Below are 21,537 nucleotides of genomic sequence, written 5' to 3' on the forward strand. Positions count from 1 at the left end.
GGGCGGGACTTCCTGTCTTTTTCCGGAGAGGGAGGCCGCTTCCCCGGGTTGCGGGAAGATTTGAACTGCTGTTGCTTTCCTGTGTTTTGTTTTGTTTTTTTGTTTTTTGTTTTTTACGGGTTCATAGTTGCCGCTGCCGCATCTCCCCCGCTACCCAAACAGGACGGACGTCTCGACCAAAACACTCTCTCTGTGGCCTTATTCCCTTGCGGCCGTGATTGTTTTCTCTCATCGAGAAACATCACTTGTTGGTAATTTGTCAAATTCAAGAAACAACCCTGGAGAAACAGTCGTGGGCGGGCTTCAAGCATTTTGGCAAAGCAAAGGGGCCTCTGGCCTCCTTTCCACGACTTTTCATCTCAGAACCGCCGTGTGAGTCCAAGACGTTGGTTGTTTTGGTGAGGCCTTTTCACTAACTTGCCGTTGATAGCAAGTGCAGACTTGTGGCTTTTTTTTTTTGATCGTTAAACACTTAGACGTAATGTACCGGGTGGTGAAAAACAAGCAGGGATAAGATGGTAGAGATGAGGCTGTGAGTTGGAGCTGGATTATGTTTTCTTATAATATGCCGGGAACTTTAGATTTTCCGCTGTTTCTTGTGTCTGCTTGTTATTCAAAATAACAATTCTATCTCAGTAGCCTTTTTTTTTTTTTTTTAAATTAAAAACTTGGCCAAAGGTAGAGACCTTTTCCCAGTTGGCAATCAGAAAACACAAGTTTTCCAGCCTGTTTTTTTTTTTTTTCCTGAAATAGCAAGTGGATATCTGAGTTTATATGTATATGTGTGTGTATGCTTTTATTACTATGTATAAATACATTTATTGCTATGAATATTTATTGTTTGTGAAAAGAACAAGCACCTGAACAAGTGATGTGAACTTGGTATGGTCTGCATTGTGGAAAGTTATCTGTAACAGCAGTACTGGAAATGGAGAGGGAAAAAACTGAAGAAGGTGCAAGATAGCTGCAGAAATGGAGGGGAGGGTTGACGGACTGAAATGGAAAAGGAGCCAGTTTCATAAAAGAAACCTGCCAAATCAGCAAGATATGTTATAGGGATGTGGAGAAAAACAGTGAAAAGTTAAATATTGCTAACATTGAGATGCCATTAACTCAAATTGCAAATTCAGGAGGAGCAGGAATTTTGAAATTCACTTACTTAATCTTTCATCATTAAATAAATATTTATTGCACCCTTATTATTTGCTAACTGTTTTTGTTTTTTTTTAACTTTATTTATTTGACAGAGAGAGGTCACAAGTAGGCAGAGAGTGAGAGAGAGGGAAGCAGGCTTCCTGCTGAGCAGAGAGCCTGATGCGGGGCTCCATCCCAGGATGCTGGGATCATGACCTGAGCTGAAGGTAGCAGCCCAACCCACTGAGCCACCCAGGCGCCTCAGCTAACTGTTGTTTTAAATGCCAGTGATACTACTGTGAATAAGACAGATGAGGTCTCTGGTCTGATTTGAGTTTGTATCCTAGTGGAAAAAGACAAAAAGCGGAGAAATTAATAGAATCAGTTTTTTTTTTTAAAGATTTTATTTATTTATTTGTCAGAGATAGAGGGAGAGAGAGCAAGTGAGCACAGGCAGACAGAGAGGCAGGCAGAGGCAGAGGGAGAAGCAGGCTCCCTGCCGAGCAAGGAGCCCGATATGGGACTCGATCCCAGGGCGCTGGGATCATGACCTGAGCCGAAGGCAGCTGCTTAACCAACTGAGCCACCCAGGCGTCCCTAGAATCAGTTTTGATAGTGATAGATGGTATGAATAAAACAGATGAAATGAATTAAAATGGGACTGGGAGGGGCGCCTGGGTGGCTCAGTCTATTAAGCTTCTGCCTTTGGCTCTGGTCATGATCCCAGGGTTTTTGAGTCCTGCATCCCACTCCCTGCTCTGCGGGCAACCTGCTTTTCCCTCTGCCTGCTGTTCCCACTGCTTGTGCAGTCTCTCCTTCTCTTTCTCTCTGACAAATAAATAAAATCTTTAAAAGAAAAAAAGTGATTGGGAGATGGTTGGAAACAACTTTAATTGAGATGAACAAGTCAGGCCTTTGAGGAAGTGATATTTAAGCTTAAAAGACAAAGATCCAGCCATGTGATAAGCCAGGGAAAGGGCGAATTAGGCAGTAAGAACATTGCAAAGGTTCTGAGATAGGAAACAGCTTGTTTTGAAAACATTAAAAAGTTCAGTTTTATAACAGTTGGAGATAACATTTGGAGAGGAAGATGAAGCCAGATTGTGTGGCTGTTATAATTTTTTTTAAGTGCAAAGTGGTAGATTGTGAGCCAGGATGTGCTAGATCTCATTTTAATTTTGAAAGATCCCTCTGGCTACTGTATGTAGACTGGACTTGAGGGACTTAATAGTGAAAGTGAAATTAGGAAACGCTATAGAAGTCTGCTTTGGTGGGAGTGATGATGTTCCATTTTAGTCATATTGATTAAGTTTGGTTTATCTCTGGCACAAGGACATGAAGAGAGGTCTAGCAGGCAGCTTGAAGTTCAGGAGAAGTCAGGTGGATTTGGAAGTTTTCTAGAGAGGGGAAATTAATAAAATTGTGTGAATGTCCTCCGGAGAAACCATATGCTTTAATGTGTACTTCTATTCCAACATATTTTACAAAAGATTATAATCATATGCACCTGATTACATACATTGAAAGGGGGTAAGATTTTTTTAAAAAAGCAAGAGTGGGCATAAAAGCAACATGAGTGGTTATAGTAAGAAGAGACGAAATGAGACTAAGGTCCTAAATCCTTGATTTAAGAGAATGGTGAAAGGAAATGATTACACTAAAAACAGAGGTAGGGGTCCCTGGCTGGCTTAGTTGGTAGACCGTGACTCCTAATCTCAGGATCATGAGTTCAAGCCCCAGTTTGGGTGGAGTCTACTTAAAATTTAAAAAAATTAAACTAAAGGCAGAGGTAGATGTAGTGGGAGAAACCATGGCACTCCCTCCTTTTTTAAGACAATTAAAAGGCAAAGGAAAAGAGAATTTGGTGCAGGGGAAGGTAGAAAACATTGTCACAGAGTCATCAATTTAGTAGGATGAAAACTGAAGTTACTGGATGTAGGAAGATTTTGGTGACCATAATGAAAAATTTCAGTAGAAAGGTGGAGGAAAGCTGGATTACAATGGACTGAAGACAAATGGGAGAGAAAGTAGACAATGAGTGGATATCATATCCAAGTTTTTTGGTAGGCAAAAAGAGCATACTGGGGGAAGTTACTTTTTTCTGTCAGGTGAAAGTTGATCACCTGAGTAATAGGAGATAATGTCCTAGAAGAAGATAAGTTAGTGTTTAGAAAGGAAAGTCTTTAAAAGGATGATGTCCTAAGGGCACCTGGGTGGCTCAGGTGGTAGAGCTTCCAACTCTTGGTTTCAGGTCAGGTCATGATCTCAGGGTCCTGAGATGGAGCCCGGCGTTGGGCTCCACGAGCAGTGAGGAGTCTGCTTAAATATTTTCTCCCTCTGCTCTCCCCACCCTCCCTCTTTTCCTCTCTCTCTCTCTTTCTCTCTCTGATAAATGAATATATTTTAAAACAAAAAAGGATGGTGTTCTAAAGGGAGATGGATAAGTGTCAGAGAAGGTGGCGATGGTGTTAGAAAGGAATCATAAGATTTACTGAGCTGCAGGATGCCTGGGTGGCTCATGGGATGCCTGGGTGGTTCAGTCAGTTAAGAATCTGCCATTGAGTTGCGCCTGGGTGGCTCAGTGGGTTAAGCCGCTGCCTTCGGCTCAGGTCATGATCTCAGGGTCCTGGGATCGAGTCCCGCATCGGGCTCTCTGCTCAGCAGGGAGCCTGCTTCCCTCTCTCTCTCTCTCTCTCTCTGCCTGCCTCTCCGTCTACTTGTGATTTCTCTCTGTCAAATAAATAAATAAATAAAATCTTTTTTAAAAAAAAGAATCTGCCATTGACTCAGGTCATGATCCCTGCATGCTGGGGTCGGGTCCTCATTGGGCTCCTTGTTTGGCAGGGAGCCTGCTTCTCCCTTGCCTGCCACTCCCCCTGCTTGTGCTCTCTCTCTCTCTCTGACAAACAGACAAATGAATAAAATCTTTTTAAAAAAAGATTGGGCTCCTATAAAGAAACATTGGAATTCTGGTACTGAGATATGTGTTGTCTGGTTTGATCCTTGCAATAATCTTGTTTCTGTGCCCCATTTTACAAATAAGGAAACAAACAAACAGCCTGAAGCTTTAGCTAGTAAATGGGGGAGTGTGAATGGAATCCAACCTCTAATTCCCTTTCGGTCAAACCTATATGGAAAACACAGGTGATGACAGTCATTTTAGAGACAGGGAAGAGAAAATTGAATTCACTGAAATAAAAGTAAGTCTAAGACACTAGAAGGTTAATTAGCTTGCTCAGTAGTGACATGGAACTACTTCTTTAATTTCAGACTAGGAACAAAAATCCAGGAACACTTTTTCAGTGTTCTTTTTTCTTAGGCGTAATAGTTACTTTTGGCCTGCCTTTTGCATATATTACAAAGGATTTGCTATATTTGCAAATAAATATTTGCAAAGAGGGAATTTGCTTGCTATATGAAATGACTTACTGAGCATAAAATTTACAAAAGTTAAACCTCAGGAGAACTAAAGCTATTAAAATTATAAAGGTAGTTATAACTTGGTGGGCTTTTTTCTCCCTCTAGTTTATCTTCCCACATTGGAATAAAGCCCTAGGGGTTAATCAAGGCATTCTGTTCAGGTTGTTAATTTCAGATCATTTAGAAGTATGTAGTAAAATAATCACTTCTTAAAATTTTATTTTAGAGAGAAAGGGAGTTGGGGGGTAGGAGCAGAGGGAGAGGAGGAAATGGAGGGGGGCAAGAATTTCAAGCTGACCCTGGGCTGAGTGCAGAGCCCAATGTGGGGCTCGATGTCACACAGGACCCAAGCCAAAACCAAGAGTCAGATGCCTAACCAACTGAGCCACCTGGGTGCCCCAATAATCACCTTTCCCCCAACAAAAATAAACGCAAGGGAAATACATTTTGCTTATGTTCTTGGAAAATGCATCCAATTTTTTATGATAGAACTTTTGTACCTTAAAAGAACTATTTGTGCTACCCTATTTCCTATTTCTTTCAGTCTTCACCTTGTAAGGACGTTTTATCCCGAGTCCTAGTAATGGCAGCTGAAGTGCGGATGGTACTTTATGAAGATGATTCAGTGCAAGTGCAATATGTTGATGGTTCCAGACTGCAGCTTTCTCCGTGTGGCTCCGAATTTTTATTTGAAAAGCCACCTCCTATTTCAGCACATCCTTTAGAACAACCAGAAAGAATTCGGCAAAGGACACACTTTGTTATTAGCACTTATCGAGTGAGTAAAGATGATACAAAAACGGCTCTTTCTGATATCAGAATATTGTTGAGGTGGTCGGAATATGGAAAGTAGTTAGTATTCCAGATTACAGTCACTCTAAATTGATGTTCAAGTTATTTTACATTTTTGAAGATTACGTTTTGTATTTCTTTTTGTAGGAGCAACTACAGCGAGCCCTAGATTTTCGAAATTCTTTTGCTGTTTGCCCTTTTTTATCTGAAAGCATCATACCTTCTGAAAGAAAAAAGGTAATTTTTTAAAGCTTTTTTAATAAGTAATATTTGAGGGCAAGCAAATAGAAACAGGTAGTTTCATATTTAATCTTTTTCTTCATGAGACTTGGGAATACACACCTTGCTATAAAATGTGTAGGCTTATATTTTTCACTAGACTAGGATGTTCTGGTATGTTAAATACTGATTGAGACTCTGAAGGTACATAGTTCATCTTCCTGCCTTTTTCTTTGTAGCCAAAGATTCTACTCAGAACTTTTTTTATTGATGACTTTTTGATTCTCAGAGGTATTCAAAAGTAAGAAATTATGTGGCCATTTTTAATAGTTTATGTGCAGTTCATGTGCAGTAGAGATGTATAATTTATAGGTATACACATTTTATTTTTTTTGCTTGTATTCTATTTTGAACTTTTATGAATAATACTATAGCTATCATTTATTGAGGATTTACTATGTTCCAAGAACTAGGAATGATATTTAAAATATTTGGGCGCCTGGGTGGCCCAGTGGGTTAAGCCGCTGCCTTCGGCTCAGGTCATGATCTCAGGGTCCTGGGATCGAGTCCCACATCGGGCTCTCTGCTCAGCAGGGAGCCTGCTTCCTCCTCTCTCTCTCTGCCTGCGTCTCTGCCTGCTTGTGATCTCTGTCTGTCAAATAAATAAATAAAAATCTTAAAAAAAAAATAAAAAATAAAAAATAAATAAATAAAATAAAATATTTAATAAGACCAATCAGTATGGCACGGGTTCCTATCATCGAAATGGATGTCCAGCCAGTCAGAACAGGTATATTCAGCCCCTTTTTACAGGTGAGAGAATTAAATCTCAGAGAGTTTACCTAATCTTGTTCATGGACATTTTCTAAAAGGCAGTCAGGATTTGAATCCAGTGTATCTGACTCTGAAGACTGTCTTTTAATCACTTTCCACTGTTGTCGTGATGGCAAAAGAGTCGAGAAAAACTGTAAGATGTAACTTAGCCTATAAGTTAGTACTACTAACTTTTGAGTAACTTTTTTTCATTGAAACTGTATAGTTTGCTGTAGTAGGATTATTAGATAATCTAATTCTAGAAGAGAGAATTTTTTTTTAAAGATTTTATTTATTTATTTGACAGACAGAGATCATAAGTAGGCGGAGATGCAGGCAGAGAGAGAGGCGGAAGCAGGCTCCCTGCTGAGCAGAGAGCCCGATGCGGGGCTGGATCCCAGGACCCTGGGATCATGACCTGAGCCAAAGGCAGAGGCTTAACCCACTGAGCCACCCAGGCGCCCCTAGAGAATTTTTTTTTAAGATTCATTCATTTATATGAGAGAGAGAGAGAGAGACAGAGCATGAGTGAGGGGAGAGGCAGAGGGAAAGGGAGAAACTGACTGACTCCCTGCCGAGCAGGAAGCCTGATGTGGGGCTCAATGTGGGGCTCCATCCCAGGACCCTTGGACTATCACCTAAGCTGAATTCAGACACTTAATCAGCTGAGCCACCCAGGCTCCCCAAAGAGAGAACTTTCATTTATTTATTTTTTTAAAGATTTATTTTTTATTGTTTATTTATTTGACAGAGAGAGAGAGAGATGACAATTAGGCAGAGAGGCAGGCAGAGGGAGAGGGGGAAGCAGGCTCCCTGCTGAGCAGAGAGCCCAATGCGGGGCTCGATCCTAGAACCCTGAGACCATGACCCGGGCAGAGGCTCAACCCACTGAGCTACCCAGGCCCCCTGAAGGGTGAACTTTCTGAACTGACCATCCTTACAACCCAGCTTTGCCATCAGTGAACACTGTACGAACATCTGTACACATAAATAGCATATAAGTTTAAGAGGCTTTCTTGATACTAGTTTTTGTGAATTTAAGGTTTTATATAAATGGAAGCTGAAATGTTTAACTGTTGCCAAGATTAATTGATTAAAAGACTGTTACATGACACCTACTGTTTTTATCTTATATGAAGAGATGCTGTAGGCACTGGCACCAATTACAAGTCTGTTTGCTATTGGTCAGGATCAGTTTACCTTTGAGTAATTCAGGGTTTTTTTGTTTTTAGATTTATTTATTTATTTGAGAGGAAGAGAGGGTGCATGCAAATGGGGGAGGGGGAGAAGGTGAGAACCCCCAAGCAGACTCCGTACTGAGTGCACAGCCCCACACAGGGCTCGATCTCATGACACATGAGATGGTGACCTGAGCCAAACCCAAGAACCCAATGCTCAACTGACTGAGCCACCCAGGCGCCCCTAGTAAGTCAATTTTTAAAAAAACATTGCTCTTTAAACTACCCAGAATTTATTTTAAGGTATGGTATGACAGGTGCTACTTAGGATAGGTACTTTATACACGTTATCTTAGTCTATTTGATAGCCCTTTGAGATAACTTTTCCCACATGCTATTCAGTAATTCCAGTACAATTCATTAAGTCATTCTCCCCTTCCCCCCTTGTTTTGAAAAGTTTATGTTGTTACATGTAACATCTTAAGTTATGCTTGATTCTGTTTCCTTATTATCTGAGTTGCTCTGTCAATGATTTTTATACTAGTTCTACACCATTTAAGTTGTGATTGCTTTTAATGTAGTACATTGTGTTGTTTGTACATTGTAGTGCTAGTCTTCCCTCATTAATATTCTTTTTCAGGGTAGACTTTTGGGAAGGGCTGAAAATCTATCTCTGATCCTTTTTTTATTTTTATTTTTTTGGTGAGCAGCAAAGCAAGGTTTATTGATCATCATACATTTCAAACAAAAATATGTCTAACACTAAATATAGTCAGGATCATTTTCTTCTTTTTCCTCTCTTTCATTTTTTATATGTATGTGTGTGTTTATTTTACATCTCTCTAAGCAAGATAATCTTAACAATATCAAATATTCTGTGGAAAAATGCATATAGACCGACACGTGGCTCTCCATTTTTCATTCTCTCTAGGTAGTAAAACACAAACCCAACTTCAAGAGATTTCTTGCCCAATACGTAAGCATCAAATGTATGGAAACATTGGACTGTTGACAAAATACTCCCCATCTCTCTTTCTCTCCTCCACTCAGCTTATCTTCGTTGACTTCTCAGAAGTGAGGTGGCCCAGGCCTGACACCGATGATGGCATGATACTTACACAGAGCGGCAGCGTAAAGATAGCATCGTTGGATGGACATGCATACCTTTGCCTGCCCAGATTGCAGCATGAATTTACAGTACATTTTTTGTGTAAAGTAAGCCAGAAGCCAGATTCGTCTATAGTATTGTCAGAAAAGAAGAATCAAGCCAGAAAGGACAAGCTAGTTGAAAAAGCAGGCAAAATCTGTACCTATGGAAGGTCTGTACCAAGACAGCAACTGAAGAATAAAGAGAATGAACTTTATTGTCCGCTCACGAAATCCAAGGAAACTTTAGAGAAGGAGAGCTGTGCAGACGGAGCTGAAGTGAGGAAGGAGGAGCCACCTCCGCCTGGTACCCGACACACGTGTGTGTACACGTGGGTGAAGCAGCGCTGGCCTGTGGCCTCCTGTCCAGAGGAATGGAAATATCCTTTGTCTTTAGCACTTCATTTTCATAATAAAATCAGCAGTATGTCGAGAAGTGAGGCAGACACCACCCAGAGTAGAACATTCACTTCTGAGATTTCAGAGGAAAGAGGAAAAGAGGTTTCTGTTCTTCCCAGGGCCCTGCTTCTCAGCTGTCCTGTCCCCCACCTGCACAGGTAATGGGAGAATGGCTCTTTTGTCATCAAGCTCTTGTCAGAGCCTGTCCTTAACTAAAGATAATTTTTCTTCCTCAGTCATCTGCTGCCATTCATAAGGGAAGTTCATTCAGGGGTCCAAAACTTTGCTCATAATCGATAGTAAATCATTTCCCTAGCCCATGCGTTTTGTAAGTCCCTTACTGTCTGCCCATGCGTTGAGTTTGTGCAAGGCTGACTGTACACTGCATCCTCTGTGACGCACAGACTGGAGATGACCAAGACACAGTCCCTGCTTCTCTGGGAGCTTAGACTCTATGAAGGTCACCGTCACTGAAAAGATGATGAAAGTGTGGTGATGGCACAGGGCTCTGGTGGTGAGCACAGAGGAACATCAGCTGCTGCTCTGTGGAGCCCATCACATGGGGGGCTGGAGCCCGGAGCTGACGGTTTGTGATCCTGGGTTCATTCTTTCATGCCTAGTCTCAGAGCCCACGCCTGTCTTTGGTGAGCTAACTATAAATCAATTCATTGAACATTTTTGAAAAAAGCAGTGAATGTTCCATCAACTAAGAGGTCAATATCCTCTCTAAGGAGTGCAGTAGGGATGGTAATAGCTGACACGAGGTGCCTACGTGCCAGGCACCCTGGCACTGCACCTGTTGGGCTAGCATAGGAATTGCATGAGGTAAGTACTGTTATCACCCCAATTTATAGAGGAACTTGAGACACAGGAAGGTTAAGTCACCCTAGCAGAGTGACATAGCTAGCGTGTGCAGAATTGGGCTTTGATCCAGATTGTCTCTTAGGATATATTTGTTATTTAAAGCAAAACGGGAGTGATTCTTCAGGCTTATCATGATTATCTAGTTAAAACTGGAATCTAGTATTTTAAGTACACACTGAAAGAGATTTAGGCTTCTGAATGAACAGTTTTCAATAACTTGCCACTAACCTCAGATTAAAATCCATTTTCTTTAAACCCGTCTAAACAGGCCTTCCATTTTCTGATCCCTCCCTACATCTGTAATCCTCATCATTTCCCTTGCTCTTTCTACTCTTGCTCAACTGGACTTTTTAGAATTTCTAGAATGCCTGTCCAAGCTTTGTTTCACCGCTGCACCTGCTCTTTTTTCAGCCAGGAACACTGCTTTCTCTTTCTCAGCTCGCTGACTTGTGCACATTTGCAGGTCTCAGCGGAAGCCTTTTATCCTTCGGGTGGTTGTCTTAAAGTCCCCAGACAGGATTAGGTTCTTCTGCAATCCCATCGCATCCAGTAACTCTCCTTTCTTTGTGTTCTGTGTCTACTGTTTAACATCCCTACTTGATAGGCATCTTCACTGAGGGCAGTGACTGTGTCTACTTTTTTGGGTATTATATCCCTAGTGTGAATGACATAGATAATGCAGTAAATATATGTTGTTCGAATCCTAAATTTTAGAGGTTAGTGAAACTGTTAATTTATAAAATTGTACTAAGATTGAATAGGGAGATTGTTAAAAATTCTGAAGACAATACATGGAAAAGTAAGAAAAGTTTTCAATTTCCTTCCTACGCTTTTATATTAATTTTTACTTTTCTTTGACCTAACAAGTTAAACAAGAAATACATCTTGTTACAGTAGCACTATTTTGTTGACTTCTAAAGGTAATTATGTTGAGTGACCAGAATTGCAAGCTTGTATTTTGTCCTTCACAGGTGGAATTTTTGTGACTCACTTTCACAAAGACAGTTGGATGAAGAATATTCCTATCCCGAGCTGGTGAAAGTGGTTTGGTACAAAGGTGTAACTTACCGGTAAGGCACCTGTGTTGGATGGGAGCTCTTTAGCGATGTCAGAGGGGAGGGAGGCAGACAGATTCCCACAAAAGGACACTTGGGCCAGGGCCATCATTCTTCTGTTTGGTCCTAAATTTTATAGGTCTCAAAACGTCGTTTTATGAGTGCACATAGGGGTCCTGTGACTGATTCACATTAACCATATTCACAGGATTTTTGTGACAACTTCAGAGCCAGAGAGGATTAGTTTTGCTGGTGAATGAAATACTCACGTTAATTAGGATACCACTTCCCAGCATTAGGGGATCTAGTTGTCTGAATTAGTCACATCAAAATATTGCCTATTAAGCGTGGAATTAGAGAAGATTAGAGGCTCCTCTGTGTCTGCTTTATTCCACTGAATTATTCCTACCGCACCACAAAGTATACCTCTCTGGTGACTAGAATGCTAATATTGGCTAGATTCAGGATTTTACTACCATAAATAATGCTAGAAGAGCCCTGCACAATTTTGTTCTTTGGGCTCTTCTTTTTTAGATGAAAGCCCACTCCCTCCTGACAACATATTCTTTTGTCTTTTTTAATAGATTTTTAAAAATTTTTTTAAAATTTTTTATAAACATATAATGTATTTTCATCCCCAGGGGTACAGGTCCGTGAATCGCCAGGTTTATACACTTCGCAGCACTCACCATAGCATATACCCTCCCCAATGTCATAACCCCACCCCCGTCTCCCAAACCCCCTCCTCCCAGCAACCCTCAGTTTGTTTCGTGAGATTAAGAGTCACTTTATGGTTTGTCTCCCTCCCAGTCCCATCTTGTTTCATTCATTCTTCTCCTACCCACTTACCCCCCCATGTTGCATCTCCACTTCCTCATATCAGGGAGATTATATGATAGTTGTCTTTCTCCGATTGACTTATTTTGCTAAGCATGATACCCTCTAGTTCCATCCACATCATCGCAAATGGCAAGATTTCATTTCTTTTGATGGCTGCATAGTATTCCATTGTGTATATATACCACATCTTCTTTATCCATTCATCTGACAACATATTCTTCATATTTTTTTTTTAAATGGACTTGGCTGAAGTTTCTACACATTATATACCCAATACCTTGAGTGTAGTTGGCTGCCTCAGATGTGATCAGTCACCTTCTCTTAGAGGTGGCGCCTTTCACACTTGGCTAATGTCATTCATCAGGTACTGAGTCTGCTAGTTTCATTACTGAAAAATAATCCTATTTTTAGGTTCTGAAGTTGTCATATTTAACTTCTTTGCAGTGGGCATTTCTTTGGTGGTGATCAATATATGCTGGCTACAGTGATTGGCAGTGGGGATACCAGGATGATAAGATGCCTGACTTCCAAAAACTAGGCTCAGTTGTTGAAATAGGTACATTAACCAGTTCTATGTGTTCTATTTATCGTTTGCAAAAAAGTTAATTTAGCTGGTTGGGTGCAGAGTATGAAGTTATCCCTTTTGTTGGATAGGCAAAATCCCATACTACTTTGTTTGTTTGTTTGTTTGTTCTCATTTATGTTTTAGTCCCAATTGGGAAAAAATTTAATGATTATTTTTCTTCCTTAGACTAAACCATAAAAATGTGAACTCAATAGAGATTTATCCTGGAGATGGATCTGTTTTCAAGTCAGAGGGAGCTTATTTTGGGAAGTATTTTACGTATTATTCCATTCAAGAAGGATCAGAAGAGGTAAGCTGACAATTAGGTCTCAGCTTAAGAATTTGTATATAGCTGTTTCTAAATAATTTTGAATATATGTAGGAAATCTGACCTTTACATAACATTGCTTGCCTACACATTCTGGAGAATTCATACAATCTTTTGCCAGCATTATCACAATGATTACTAACCACCTTATTTTTACTGCATTCTTATCCTCTGTTCTGCCAGTCATTTGCCTAAGTAATTTGTGTTAATTTTTTTAAAGACTTTCTTCTTAAGTAAGCTCCACACCCAAGGTAGGGCTCGAGCTTACAACCTTGAGATCAAGAGTCACACATTCTACTGACCGAGCCATGTGGGTGCCCCAATTTATGTTTAAATCAGAAGTTAAATTTAAACATCTCATGTCATAGAATTTATCCATAAGGAAACACTAAAACCAGCAGCAACACTTTGAATCAGTAATCTTTTTTTAATTAAAATATGCACATTAAAAGCACATTCTTTTTTTTCCTACCAGGTAGCTGTTTGCATATTTAAAATACCTCTCAGCTTCTAAGTCTTTATATACAACTAGAAAGTTGAACAAGGGGCACCTGACCAGCCCAGTTGGTTGGGCCTCCAACTCTTGGTTTTGGCTTGTGTTGTGATCTCAGGGTTGTGGGATAGAACCCCATGCTGAGCGTGGAGTCTGCTTGGGATTGCCTCTCCCTCAGTCCCTCGCCACTCTCTTTAAAAAAAGAAAAAAAACAAGATTGTCCTCTGTTTTGAAAACAGTGAAACATAACATGATATATTTAATCTATCAGACCAAAATGTAATCATATGGCTATATTGTTAATTGTCTAAATTTGCTTGTCCCAATCTGACATGTGACATCCACCGCTATGTAAGGATCACCATAGGATCACCTGGCTTTGCTTTGCAGGACAGAGCATAATGAATATGTTTTCTTTCCATATTACAGAGGGGAAATTGGAGTGATAAATTTGTCAGTTTTTCCATCTATACTTCCCACTGTCCCCTCCACTCCCTATTTATATTTTAAGTAAATCCCAACTATCTTTCCATTCATTAATATTTTTATATATATAACCTATATATAGGAACAGATTTCCCACTGGGTCTATTTGTAGGAAAGTATTCATTTATTCAGTACATGTTATTTGAATACTCCTAGGCAGACACTCTGTCAAGCACTGGGTACAATGAAGAGCTCCTACCCTGAAGGGTTCATAACCGAGTAGTCAGATAGGCAAATGAGTAAATGAAATGAAATGAAAGTGTGACCAGTAGAGAGAGAGAGAGAGAGTGTGTGTGTGTGTGTGTGTGTGTAGCGCATGAGACAATCAAGTAAACAGGCAAGTAGAGTAGGTATGTGTATCTCTACTGCTGACTGCTATGTGCTGGGAGTTTGAAAATGTACAAGATAAATACAGTACATCTTCCTGGAGCTTCAGTTTTACTCAAAGACATAAAGGAGAGGGATGATCTTTTTTTTTTTTTTTAAGATTTTATTTATTGAGAGCAGGAAAGCACGAGTTGGGGGAAGGGGGAGAGGGAGAGGGAGAAACAGACTCCCTGCCAAGCAAGGAGCCTGACACAGTGCTTGAATCCAGGACCCTGAGACCACAACCTGAGCTGAAGGTAGACGTTTAACCAACTGAGCCACCCAGGTGCCTCTGGGATGATAATTTTTATACTGAAGCAAATATATCAGGGAGGAGAAATATGAGCTTTGGGGATAAAACAGAAGGTCCAGATGAATTGTGCTTTTGTGGTGGACCGCTTTGGGCGGGCTTCACTCTCAGACCTCTGTGAGCAACACTTCACTTCACCTCTGTCCACTGGAGTGAAGAGATTTAGAAATCCTGTCTTTTCGGGATAATTGTTGGCTCCTTACTTTAACCCATACTCAAAAATAAATTCCAGATGGATTAAAGGGCTAAATGTAAGAAAGCAAACTTTCTCATGGTCAGGAAAAAATATGGAAGAACGGGGCTTATAATCTTGGGAGAGGGGAGGTCTTCTGAAGTACAACACAAAACACTGGAAGGCATAAAATAAAAGCTTGGCAACTGTGAAGTTTTCAACTTATGTTAAATTTTATTTATTTATTTATTTATTTTTTAAACTTATGTTAAATTTTAAATATTTAACTTCTGTTAAATGAGATAAAGCCAAAAAGAAAGGCAAAGGCCTAGAAGAAAATATTCTGCATTACAAATCAGAATAAAAAGACCAAAACCAAAAAACTTCTCATAGAAAAATGAGTGAACAGTAAGAATGGTTAAGCCATAGAAAAGACAATATAAATAACTCCTAGTATGTGGAAACATTAAGGTTTACTGCTTGCATCAAAGAAATGCAAATTAAAATAACGTATTTTTCACTCATGGAATTGTTGAAAGGTTGATAGTGTCTACTGTGGGCAAGGGTGTGGTGAAAAGGGTGCTTTCATAGTACTGGTTGGAGTATAAATTGATTCAGTATAAATTGATTCTTTCCTTTAGGAAAGACAATGTGATAATATCAAGTTAAATTGGCTAGAAATCCTGCCTCTTAGTATCTATCCTAGCAGAATATTAGCACGTATACCGTAGAAATACGGCCAGGGATGTGGATTGTAGCATTGCCTGTAGTAACAAAAAACTGGAGGCAGTCGAAATGCATCAGTAGAGAAATGGTGAAATGAGCTGTGTGGTCAGATTATGGGGACGCTGTGCAGCAGTTTAAAGGAATGAGGAAGATGTAGTTGCAGAGAGAGAGAGAGAGATTGAAAATCTCCAAGGCACTGTGAAAAAGGAAAGTTGCAGAAGAACATGTACAGTGATATCTTTTGTAAAGAACAAAAACCCCAAACCCAAATATATGACTGTACACATGTAAATGCACAGGGGAAGATCTGGGCAGATAAAAACCAAACTGAAGGGACACCTGGGTGGCTCAGTTGATGAAGCATCTGACTCTTGATTTTTGGCTCAGGTCATGACCTCAGGGTTGTGAGAATGAGCTGGCATCAGGCTCTGTGCTCAGCAGGGCGTCTGCTTGAGATTCTCTCTCTCCCTCTCTTTCTGCCTCTTCCACTCATGGCTCTCTCTTTCTCTTTCAAATAAATAGATAAATTTTTAAGAAAAAAAATGAACTGGTTACTTTGGGGAGGAGCGTGGGATTTTGTGGGGAAGGGAGAGTAGGGAGGGACTTAAATCTTGTAATTTTTTTTGCGCGTCCCCCCCCCAAAATATTAGTGATATATTGCTACTTGTATACTTAAATTTTTAAATAGGAAAGATATAATTACTTCTGTAGAGATAAGAACTTGGTGCTCTGGAACCACATTAGGAGGGGCACCTGACCCAGAATGCGGGAAAAATCTTCTGGAGGAAGATATGGCTGAGCTAGGATCTATAATTACATTTTATTTTATTTTATTTTTGAAGTAATCTCCACACCCAATATGGCACTCAGACTCACAACCCCAAGTCAAGAGTTGGAGCAAGAGTTAGATGCTCTACTCTGTACCAGGAAGGTATCCCTAGACCTATAATTTTAAAGAAGGAGTTACACAGAAGAAGAATAGAGGTTGGAGGAGTATATAGCTGAGGGAACATACTTGCTTAACTCCTTGCATGGCTGGTTTCTTGTTGGTAAAATTGCTATTTACGTGTCACCTCCTCAAGGAGGCTTTTTTTGACTATCCACGAATTTGCGTGTCATCCTTGCGCAGGGGCCATGCTAATCTTCTCTGTATCGTTCCAATTTTAGTATATGTGCTGCCGAAGCAAGCACTTTTGACTATCCAAATTAGAGAAACTACCTATGACACTGTCATGGTTCCCTCCTCTTTTTTTTTTCTTCCCAGCAATTAATACTATGTGACATTTTCTAACTGATTAATGTTCATTTGCTAACTAGCCCACACTAGAAGTAAGCCCTGTCTTGTTCAACACACCTTTACTGCTAGAGCATGAAAAAGATAGATAAACGTCACCTAACTAGAGGCTGGGGCGAGTGGGGAGTGCTGAAGGAAATGAAAATGCTATACATAGACAGAATGCTAGAGAGATCTAATGTTGGGGGGAATGTCCAGGGAAAAGACTAAACCACGAAGTTGGGCCAGCTCATAAGTGGGGCATGGGAAACCATATTGTTTTTGCAGAGCCACTGAAGGATTTAAGTTGGGAAATGGCATCCTATTTTTGTTAGGTCGTTTCAGAGGAAGATAAACTGGGGTGGGGAAGAGGTAGACCAGGTAGGAGATATGTTTAGCAGTTCAGGGAAGAAAGTATGAGGACTAGGCAGTGGTAATGAGAATGATGGTAATGGGAATGGACACAAGAAATATTAAGGAAACAGAACTGATGACTGACTGGATAGCGGGGATGAGGAAGGAGTTAAAAATGATGACAGATTATTGAATAAATCAGTGAGTGGTGGTGCCAAGCACATTATTAAGCCAAAATTTTATCAAATCTAAGTTGTTTTGATGATGGCTGCTTTTCGATCTTACCAGGAGATATCAATAAAACATTTAAATTCTATTAGATCTCAACTCCATTTGCCTAAGAGTAAGATACTCTTAATTATAAGGTGTATCCAGATTTCAGAGTTGTTAAATTATGAAAAATGAGCATCTTAGAATTGAGGAAATAGAGGAGTAGAAAAGACAAGAACTCTTGGGATGCTTGGGTGGCTCAGTCCATTAAGTGTCTGCCTTTGGCTCTGGTCATGATCCCAGGGTTCTGGGATAGAGTCCTGTATCAGGCTTCTTGCTCAGCAGGGAGCCTGCTTCTCCCTCTCCTTCTACTTCTTACCCTGCTTGTGCTCTTTCTTCCTCTCTCTGTCTCTGACAAATAAATACATAAAATCATAAAAAACAAAAACAAAACAAGAACTCTCAAGGAACTCAGTATCCAATAGAGAAAGATATAAATAGTTAAAATCCAATAGTTTGAGTGTCTATCATGTGCCTTAGCACATTGCTGGGGATACAGAGGTCAGCAAAACAGACACAGCCTCTAGCTTCATGAAGTTCTATCCTAGCAGGAAAGACATTAAGTAAAACTGTATTAAGTTGAAATCATAATGAAAACCAAGAAGCTAGAGTGGAGGGTACTGTGCTTGTGGACATAACTAGGTTTCACCTAGTCTGTGGACCTCAGTAATGGCTTCCCTGAGAGGAAGGGAAAGTAGGAGTTAGATTAAGGGAAATGATGGAGGAGAGAACGAGTTCCAGGTAGAGAGAATACACCACAGGTATCTATGAAGTATAGAAGGAGAAAATGCGGATTTTGAAATGAAGTTCATTCCATTTTTTACATGTCAAAGTGAGATATCCAGTGGAGAGGCTTAGTAGAGGTTTAGACACTCCAGTCTACTGTCCAGGATAAAAGAGGAGGGACTATTTTTTGACTATCTACTATATACTAAATTCTGCCCTGGGTGCTTTATCTATGAATTATATCATTGATCCTCAGTCCAGATGGTAGGTAGTATCCTCATTTCATAGGTTATAGGCGTCCTGGTTTATAAAAGTCTGCATAAGGGGCACCTGAGTGGCTCAATCAGTTGGGCCTCCAACTCTTGGTTTCAGCTGGGGTGGTAGTCTTCTCTCCTGGTTGTGAGATTGAACCTGCCTGTGTGGGGCTCCTACTTACTGTGGAGTCTGCTCCAGATTCTTCCTCCTCCTTCTCCCAACAATGCCCGCCGCCAGTCCCTGCTCCGTGCACTCTCTTTCTCTTAAATGAATTAATGGATAAAATCTTAAAAAAAAAAGTTACATAAACCTGCCTGTCATTACAGTTAGTAAGAGACATACCTGTGATTTGAATTCAGCTTTGTTTTAACTTCAAAGCCCATCTTCTCTCACTGATGGTAAAGTATGGATGGGCTATATTCTTTTGTGGTTCAAATTAGATCTGTGCTACTTCTTTTTTTTTTTTTTTAATTTATTTATTTGACAGATAGAGATCACAAGTAAGCAGAGAGGCAGGCAGAGACAGAAAGGAGGAAGCAGGCTCCCTGCTGAGCAGAGAGCCTGATGCGGGGCTCGATGCGGGGCTCAATCCCAGGACCCTGAGATCATGACCCGAGCGGAAGGCAGAGGCTTTAACCCACTGAGCCACCCTGGTGCCCCATGATCTGCGCTACTTCTTAGCCCTCATATTTCAGTTTCCTTATCTAAAAAAAAAAAAAAAAATAGGTATTAATAGTTCTTATCTCAGAGTTGTTGAGGAGTAAATGAAATAAACCATGTACATTACATAGCATAGCACCTAGCATATAGTATATGTTTAATAAATGTTAGCTGTTGATATTATATTTATTATGCACACAACTTTGGACTCTGCTGGGATTACCCAGGAAGAGTCAGGAAATCAGAAAACAAGGCTGAATACAGAACCCCGGGAAAACACAAATATTAATGAGTCTGAGAAAGAGGGAATTCAGAGGAAATAACAAAATTTTTTTTTCAATTCAAGAAGCTGAACTTATAAGGAATACACAAATTGTCTTCCACAAATTGTAGCAATAGTTCTTCCATTAATAAAATATAATAAAATTATTTATTTGTTCAACTAAAATAGTTTTTTAAAACCTGTATAGGCTTTTTTTCCCCCTTTTGTTCTGAGGGGTAAAGGGGTAACTTATATGATAAGTTTTCTGCTAATGTGTAGCAAAATTAATGTGGTTGTCATATTAAGTCAAAATTTAAAGTGTGCAGTAAATTATAGGGCATTAGAATGCAACTTTTGTAACTCTCCAGGATGAAAGCTAGACTTTAAAAAATGGAGAAAAAAGGAAAAGCATAAAATACCTTTAAAAATATACCTTTTAAGGGCTTTTGATGAAGTTAAAATAACTGCTTGTCTTGTCACAAAAAAATATAAAACTGAAAAAAAATAGTTAATTAATAATGGCCAGGATTTATTATTGAGCTATTTGATTTTAAATTAATTTTCAGAGAGAAGAGAAAACTTATTCAGTAAATAACCTTCCTCCTGATAGACCAGGAAGTCTGTTCTCTGTGTGTTCTCTAATTAAACAGGCAACCAGGTAGGTTCTTCACATTCAACTGACTCATGTGTTTTGTGTTTGAGAATCCTGATACATTTTCTGGTGGTTAGGGTTGATTAAGAATTTGTAGATACAGTGGAAGTAAGTGTTTTGGTGAAATTGGTCAGTTTTTCTGGTCTCTTCATTTATAAAGTAAGGTAATCACATCATTTTGAGAGTACTTCTGGCTTTGAAATTTGAAATTAAATATGGAGAAACATCCAAATATGGCAAACAAGTGGTAGTAGGAAATGGTGCCTTTTCTCTGGGTGAGTGCAGTGAGTGCATCGTCATTGTGCCTTGGAATCAGCTGAGGATTTCATGGTGCCTTTTGCATTTTCATGCTTTTTTATCTTCAGAGTAATAGAGAGTCTGAAAATGAAGTGTAGTTTGGTACTTTGGCTCATATGTTTTTAAAATTCTACTAACTAACCTGTGGCAGTTAGAACCATGAAAGTGTATTGTTGGATTAAATTATTTTTTTAAAGATTTTATTTATTTATTAGACAGACAGAGATCACAAGTAGGCAGAGAGGCAGGCAGAGAGAGAGAGAGAGAGGAGGAAGCAGGTTCCCCACTGAGCAGAGAGCCTGATGTGGGGCTCAGTAACAGGACCCTGCAATCATGACCTGAGCCAAAGGCAGAGGCTTTAACCCACTGAGCCACCCATTATTTTCACAAATGTCTAAGCAACTTCCAAGCTAGATTTGAAAGAGCAAGATTGGTAATTTGATTTCCCACAGACAGTTGATCCACCTCCCTAGCACTCTGAGACAATAGAAAGGAACACCTGAAAATTCTCTCCATTTGGAGTCATTTCATTGCTAAAAAAAAAATCAGAGGAGTAACCTTAACTATGTAAGATTAACACAAAAGAAAGCAACCCCCTTCCAGGGGAATAGAGGATTTCTGGACGAAAAGTGTTCTGAACATATTTTTGTGGAAATGAAATTTAGTGGAAATGGAAATTTACTTGCCTAACATGTCATAGAGTATTGAGAATGCATTGCTAGAATTGGAAAATGCCATTATTTGCAAATGTTTAAGAACTGTTTTTCATGTTCACAGAATTCTTCAACATTGTACCAAGACAAGACTTTCTTTAAGCCATAATTATCATATATGCTGCTGGAAAATGGTATCTAAAATTATTATTCTTAGTACTATTTTAAATATTTTTATTTTTAAGTAATCTCTATACCCAGTTTAGGGCCTGAACTCACAATCCTGAGATCAAGTGGTCACATGCTCCACTGACTGAGACAGCCAGGGGCCCCTTAAAATTATTTTAAAAGCAAGATTTTAAAAATTGTTTTATTGCTTGCATACATACCTCTAAGTTCAAGTTACTTTCATCTAAGTCAAGTGAGAAATTCTTTGTAACATTAATATTGCTTTATTAAGAAAAATATCCACTTACTAGAAAAACTCTGCAAAGTCCAGCTTTTATGTTATACTTTGTAATTTGTGTTTCTTTTTTCTTAGTGGAGAAAGAGGGCAGGCGACTTGATTGGATTTGAAGTATGTGGAAACGTAGTTATTTTAAATTATGATATTACAGTATTCTATTGTTTTTGCATAACTGTAAAAGTAAATTCTTTAACATTGACCTAAAGGAAATGATTCTCAGACTTTGATCTCTGTATCTGTACTAATTTAGTTACAAAACTATATATGTTGCTGTAGTTCCTAATGGTTTTCTGTGTTCTACGTAAAATTCAGCAGAACCGTGACTTTCCAAAGATAATAGAACTTAATCTGCTTGTCCTAGAC

The 21,537-nt window shown here is 39.5% G+C and overlaps 1 protein-coding gene across 4 annotated transcripts in view; it reads left to right on the forward strand.

The window, feature by feature from the left end:
- The window catches only part of LOC309861359 (uncharacterized protein C5orf34), a 34,444-nt gene continuing 12,907 nt past the window's right edge, over window positions 1-21,537 (forward strand). The window contains exons 1-9 of one of the 4 annotated variants that reach the window (XM_082724169.1): window positions 1-398; window positions 5,099-5,332; window positions 5,494-5,583; window positions 8,607-9,259; window positions 10,937-11,035; window positions 12,612-12,735; window positions 19,673-19,764; window positions 20,833-20,902; window positions 21,250-21,285. In XM_082724169.1, coding sequence (XP_082580295.1) covers window positions 5,138-5,332; window positions 5,494-5,583; window positions 8,607-9,259; window positions 10,937-11,035; window positions 12,612-12,735; window positions 19,673-19,764; window positions 20,833-20,902; window positions 21,250-21,285 — 1,359 coding nt within the window. In that variant the 5' untranslated portion in view covers window positions 1-398; window positions 5,099-5,137. The remainder of the gene's footprint in view (window positions 399-5,098; window positions 5,333-5,493; window positions 5,584-8,606; window positions 9,260-10,936; window positions 11,036-12,611; window positions 12,736-19,672; window positions 19,765-20,832; window positions 20,903-21,249; window positions 21,286-21,537) is intronic. The other 3 variants (XM_082724170.1, XM_082724171.1, XM_082724172.1) reach the window with 3 other exon arrangements.

Source organism: Mustela nivalis, assembly GCF_964662115.1.
Source record: "Mustela nivalis genome assembly, chromosome: 3".
In the NCBI taxonomy this organism is placed as follows: Eukaryota; Metazoa; Chordata; class Mammalia; order Carnivora; family Mustelidae; genus Mustela; species Mustela nivalis.